We start from the raw sequence: 6,279 nt of genomic DNA on the forward strand, positions 1-6,279 counted from the left end.
TGTATTTTCAAATTCTAGCGCACTCGAGCTGGTTTCTCCAAAATTACGTACCCCACCTTTAAGCGGGCAAGTAAAAGTACTGCATTCAAAATCTTTAATTAAAAGTACAAACGTTTTATCAGCAAAATGAACTTAAATCATAAAAAGTAAAAGTAATAGTTGTGCAGAGTTACATAAATGACCTTTATGTGTGTATATCATTATATTTGTACATGACATTTTCAGATAATATTGTTGCATCACGTAGAATTTGACTAAAAACGAAGTTCTGGTTGACTTTTTGTTAAATATGTATATAATTTGACTCTCTTTAAGAGATGCATTTTGTTATAAGAAGATAAAGCTGTTAAATGAATGCAGTGGAGACAAATTACATTATTTCCATTTTAAATGTGGTGGAATAGAAGTATAAAGTAGCATTAAATGGCAATACTTAATATATTACGAGTACCTCAACATTTTATTCAAGTACAGTACTTGAGTAAATGTACTTCGTTACTTCCCACCTCTGGTCCTTTAATTGCATAGTTTGTGCAAACAAATCAATATATAAAGCATTATATTTTTAAGCTAATAGTTTCAATAGAATTTTTTATTTTTTAGGGTCAGAAGGACATTACTGAAATGTAAACCCCCTCTTAGCATCGCAGTAACTTGTCCCACATTGTCCCACACAAACTCTTTGCCCACATGTGTCCTGTTGGCATTTTATTCCCCCATCACGTCTCAAAACACATCACTTCACACTGGCTTATCCACCCTGATCATATCACTCGTCCTCTGTTTTTATGATTATATTGTGTTGTTTTTGTGCTAATTTGTTTTGTTTGGTGTTTTGTGTAGATTGTCGGCAACCTTGAGAGCCTTGAAAGGCGGCTTTCTAAATAAAGTTTATTATTATTATGAATATGTCCACTGGTAGGAGCACACATGTACTATACCTGTATAAGGAGGGTACATCTCCTGAGGAACGTGGAGGACCACCAGCTCGCCTTGCTCCAGCTCCAAGGCAAATGCAGTTTTGATCTCAGTCGCTGTGCTGACTCTCCAGCTGACATCGAAGTCTGCTAGCAGCACCACCACCACCATGGAAGAGCGCTCTTCAGGAGAAGACTGGGAGAAGAGGGACTGCAGGGTGGGGATGAGATAGCTTCCCTTTGCCCTCTTCACAGAGGACAGTCCTACTGATAAAAACCCTGAGACATGTCGGGAAGCAACAGTGAGATAGGTGGGTTTTGTATCAATGAAGAACATCAATCTAAAGGCTGTGCATTGTAAACCCAGTTGTAATATTGAATCATGTTTCACCATGCACAAGGCTAAAAGTTCAAAGGACTTGAATTTAATCTTTTGAAAAAAGCGCTTTCTATTTGAGGCTGGAAAGAAGTGAAAGAAGTCCATGCGTTAAACTAGGATGAGGTGATTTACATAGATACAGCAGCAGTGTTTTCAAGCATTATACAAGTTACACATATTTGTAAAGCAATTAATATATATATATATAAAAACTCATAATAGAAAGGACATATATCACTAAAGTATCTTAATAATGCACAATATAAAGAAAATATTGAATAAATGGAATACAATGTAAAAAAATATACAATCTCACTAAGCTACATACATATAGAAATATACTACAGACACATATTGGCATTGGATACATTACAATTATAACATGCATGCAACTTGATCCCTACTAATGAATCTATTTGGCATATCTCTATTACCAAATTTTTTTAGAACCTTAGATGCAACATCCTGAAGTAAATAGCTACTGTGAGCGTGGTTTTGTATTTCACCCAACAAACTTCCATGTGAAATGCAAAACAGTGTTTGTGTAACCTGATCTGCCTGAATTCGGCTGTGTGCTTGGTATGTGACCGTGATGTTGTTCCTTTATAGCAAAACGTTATCTTTTTACTTCTAGCTTTTGCATTCAAGCTTTAAAATACAAAACTAGTGTTAATATGTGGAGATATTTAAGTATCATAAACGTGTTTGTGCCATACATTTATTTTCTGCCATTCTTTTGAAAACCAATGTAAAATTCCCATTGGATTTTGTGAAGGGCACGATGGTAACCTTCACGAATACATCATCAATGCACCGTGATTGTGATATATGCAATGTGAAGGGATGTGTACAAAAATGCATTCCATATTTCTCTCTGTCAGATCTAAGGCAGTTTAGCACGCCTAGAAAGCGTAACGATGATTTGGAAACCATTTTTATTTTCAATTCTTTCAATAGTCTTTTGTTTTCAAAAAGACGGCAGGTTGGAACCAACTTTTGTTCACAGTTAATGAAAATTGCATCACTTTAACTTTATATGAACAAAAAGGGTCCGACATTATGATACTCACTCTGTTGAGTAGATGGTGCTCCAGCCAGCAGCTGGTAGGACACATTGAGAGGGAGGTAATTCCCCTGCTCCACCCAGGACTCCTTACTAACCAGCCTCTGCACACTCCATGTTAACTCATTTGTAATCACCTTCTGTGACTGGCCCTGCAAAACAAATACAAGCATGTTTGATTAGAATCTGCATACATGACCTCCCCTGCCTTGTGATCAAGCGTTATGACACGGTTTCATTACAGTGAAGGGCATGAAACAGAGATCAACCTCGGATGTTTTGCTCTTTGTAAAACAACAGCAGAACAGCTGAGGTTTTCTTTAAGCCACACCTTCAAGTCTCATTATAAAATAGGGTGTGTGTACTTACAGCAATAAGGAAGTTGGATTGGCTCATGTAGTACAATCCTCCGACAAGAAGCAGCACTGCCAAAATGTTTTTCCAAAAAATACGCATTTCCTGTTGTGTGTACAAGCACACACAAACAAAAACACACACACACAGGATACTTGGTTACGCTGGTGTGTAACTCAGTCAGCACCACAGTAAATAATTCAGCTAACAGTTAATGAATGTTTTAGAAGGCTCAGAAACAGCAACAAATCATTCTGAACCTAAAACCAGCAGCTCTGCTGTGTGTTGCTTTAGAGCCTCATTTACAACATCATCAGTAAAATGAGTATCAGTATTGTTACGACCCTGGGTCGTTATGTCATTTGTGTGCAGATAATTTTCCTTCCTGTGTCTGTGTGGGTGAGCAAGCAGGTGGTGCCTGTTAGCTGATTAGCTACCTTCAACCTGCTGATTGGTCCACCTGAAGAAGAGGGGAGCATTTAAGCTGCAGCCATGCAGTCCCTCTGCCCTCTCTCTGACTTCTCCTACTCCCAACACTGTTGCGTATTTAAATTTATATCTGTGCTGTGTGCATACTTATACCGTACACCGGTACTCTTGCTTGTTTTGAAACTTCAGAAATAGAAACTACGTTAACCTGTCCTTGTGGATGCTTTAATTTGTGTGTAAGTGTGAAACCCTTTCCTTTTGGTTGATTCTTGTTTTCTCCTGTTTATACGTCAGAGTAGGTAAGAACCCTGTATGTTTATTTTTCTTATTTGTTTGGCAATATTTATGTGTTCAGAGATTAGTTTGTTTTGTGGGTTGTTGCGCCGCTTTGTAAAACCTTTGGAAATTAAAATGACCAAAGGGCATTCTCTGTCTCGGGGTCCATGTTCTTGGGAGTGGGGAGAGTGTAAATGTTGCGCTGCGCCTAGGTTCCCATAGACCTGGGCGTAACAGTATAACAAGGGATGTTTTATAGTAATACTATATGTTAGGGAAATATTTCCCTAGGCACATCACTTTGACCCAGTTTATCAGTCTGTACTGCACTCACTGAGCAGCTTTAACCTTTGGTGCTGTGCTCTCAGGGTTTTGTCTCCCTGTTCCTGCCTGTTGGGCGTCAGCTGATGATTGAGGTTATACTTTTTTAACTTGTCATGCAAAAGGTTGATCATTCTCTCAGATAAATACATGGGCCTAGGGAAATATGTCCCCAACACAATATCATTAGACAATGCTTATACACAAAATATACTTTTTTGACTATCACAATACGGCCCCTCCTTTGTTTTAAATGCATTATTTGTCAATTGATATGTTCTTTGTAATGTGGTGTTTAATTTGCCCTTTGTAATGCACTGTTACTGGTGAGTTTTATTATAAGTGTTACTATTATTACTATGCTGCTGTGTGTATTCTATATTTTGTAACTCTGGCAAAAGAATTTCCTTCGAGATAAATAAAGTCTTAGCCTCTTATTTTTCAAAAGTGACTGCTGTGTCTTTTACTTTCTAGGTTAGATATAAACATATTTCTAGGTTTACATTACTTAATCACAGCATACAGTGGAGTTTTTTTTTTTTAAATGTACAGATGTTATTTACAGTCATTTTTGTATATGAGATGTTAATCTGTCAACTGTAACTCACCAGCAGTATTTTGTACTGTAGTTGCCATAAATGGCCAACAATGCGCGTAGTGTCAAATAAAGTCTACTTGAGCTACTATCTAATAACCTCTTGGGGCAACACAAACTATTAAAAAAGATCTACACAAACGTGTGTTATGTACTTTTTGCAGTTTTGATTCCCTATTTCCACCGTTGTTCACTTTGTGTTTCCTTGTATCTTCTCTCGTTGCATTTGGATTATGGCTCTGTTGCCAAAATAAAGTTTAAGAGACAAAAGAGGTAGGGTGTTTATAGTAAGTGTACGGGGAAGCAGAGGAACTGTAAATCTAAAGATAATTCACTGGAAGGTCACCCTTCGATTTATATTTAGCAAAGACAGGCAGCTCCCCCCTGCTCTGTTCCAACTCACTGGCAGACATGGATTACATTATAGTGCAGTGATCGAGGTAACATGTCTTAATGTCTTTAATGTCTGTCCAACAATGGGAACAGGACTTTATTCAGGTTCAAACTATATTTGTTTTAATCCAATTTACCTAGCTTCTATTGCCGTCATAAACTACAATCAGACCTCTTTCTTTAATTATATTCATCTACTTCAAATTGAAAACAATACTTACAGCAGAGTGGATATTAAATCGTGTTGCCTAAACATGATAGACAGGACAGGTGTGCCTGTGTGAGTTGAAGGGCAGAAGAGTTCTTTTTTTGCGCAATATATATCTATAATAAAGCAACCAAATAATACTGTATTCTGAAGGGACGTTTTAAAGCGATGGCCCGGATATGACCACAGGCTGTTTCAGTGACAGTAAGTTACATTAGGAACTTTTGTGGAGTTATGAAATGCGTGTGCTGGTTATAACAGAGAAAACCATGTTCATTCTCTACATGAATAGGCTTATTTTTTTACCTACGTTTCAACTGCGAACTGAGCCAACTACGTTAACTACGCCAGCATCATTACGTTTAACACTAATCACATACAGCAGCCTCGCGACAGTATAAACAGTAGGCTATGTATCGATAATGCAATATCGGCTAATAAACATAAAGGGAAGCACGTACGACTTTCCATAAAGTAGCAACATAAACAAAGACAGCTTAATATATTACGCTAACAACATAATATAAGTGTCCGCTACGAGCAGTTACGGAAACATTTCTGTTGATATAGAAACTTCTCTCCATGACGCCACTCACCGTCCGCTGGTCCTGCTCCTTGAAATGTCACTTGTAATGGGACGGCAGCATAGGCGGCGCGTGAGGCTCAGGTTTGGGAAGGCTAAATAACTTGTTTTACCTGACGCTGCCTGCCTCCGGCGTCTATAGAAAAGAGATCCACTCAGTGAAAGCACCGCCTGATCAGAGACAACGGCTCAGTGTGCGGAGTTTATATCTATTAAGCAGGGACGTGCACACATAGACTGTCGGTAGTGCTTGAGCACCTGCCCGTTTTGCCCTCTGGACAGCAATGTGCCCTTTTGAAAGTTCGTTTTTTACAGTTTTTTTTTTCTTTCTTTTTACAGTGTACTGTATGTGGCTCATGGTAACATCGATCAATTCTGGATTAAAAGCTTCTAATATATACAACAATGCCCCAAATGCGCGTTGTAATTTTGTCAGACATCCCCACACGTGCCCCGCGGCACTCCCGTACGTGCACTGGCTCCAGCCCCTCCCTTCCCTGCTCTCAACGTTAACGCGCAGCGCGCAGAGTAGACAGTCAGTCACTCAGTCAGACAGGCCAGGGCGGGTGTGTGGTGCAGCAGCACGCAGCAACACGATTAAAAGTGCCCTAGTGACGACCAAGTAAGTAACCACCAGGTAACAAATACGAGTGTATTGTTTAATCCCCTAAATCAGATGCCAAACTAAACTATAACTTCACTTCTTTTCTTGCATCCATCCATTTAGTCTCGTTGTGCACGTTGCAATTACGACATACAAG

At 38.8% G+C, this 6,279-nt stretch overlaps 1 protein-coding gene across 2 annotated transcripts; it reads right to left on the reverse strand.

Moving 5' to 3' along the window:
• Window positions 1–88: 88 nt before the first annotated feature.
• Window positions 89–5,644, reverse strand: LOC104962471 (alpha-1,3-mannosyl-glycoprotein 4-beta-N-acetylglucosaminyltransferase C-like). Of its 2 annotated transcripts, XM_010790907.1 has the most exons (4): window positions 5,532–5,644; window positions 2,729–2,818; window positions 2,367–2,511; window positions 89–1,196 (listed from the first exon to the last, which is right to left on the reverse strand). In XM_010790907.1, the coding sequence occupies exons 2-4, from the start codon at window positions 2,813–2,815 to the stop codon at window positions 901–903; spliced, it is 528 nt and encodes a 175-aa protein (XP_010789209.1). In that variant the 5' UTR covers window positions 2,816–2,818; window positions 5,532–5,644; the 3' UTR covers window positions 89–900. The 2 variants fall into 2 exon arrangements, with proteins under 2 accessions (XP_010789209.1, XP_010789208.1); XM_010790906.1 differs by lacking the exon at window positions 5,532–5,644 and having other exon boundaries at window positions 2,729–4,476.
• Between the last annotated feature and the right edge of the window lie 635 nt (window positions 5,645–6,279).

This window comes from Notothenia coriiceps, unplaced genomic scaffold, assembly GCF_000735185.1.
Source record: "Notothenia coriiceps isolate Sejong01 unplaced genomic scaffold, NC01 NC01_scaffold00034869, whole genome shotgun sequence".
Classification (NCBI taxonomy): domain Eukaryota; kingdom Metazoa; phylum Chordata; class Actinopteri; order Perciformes; family Nototheniidae; genus Notothenia; species Notothenia coriiceps.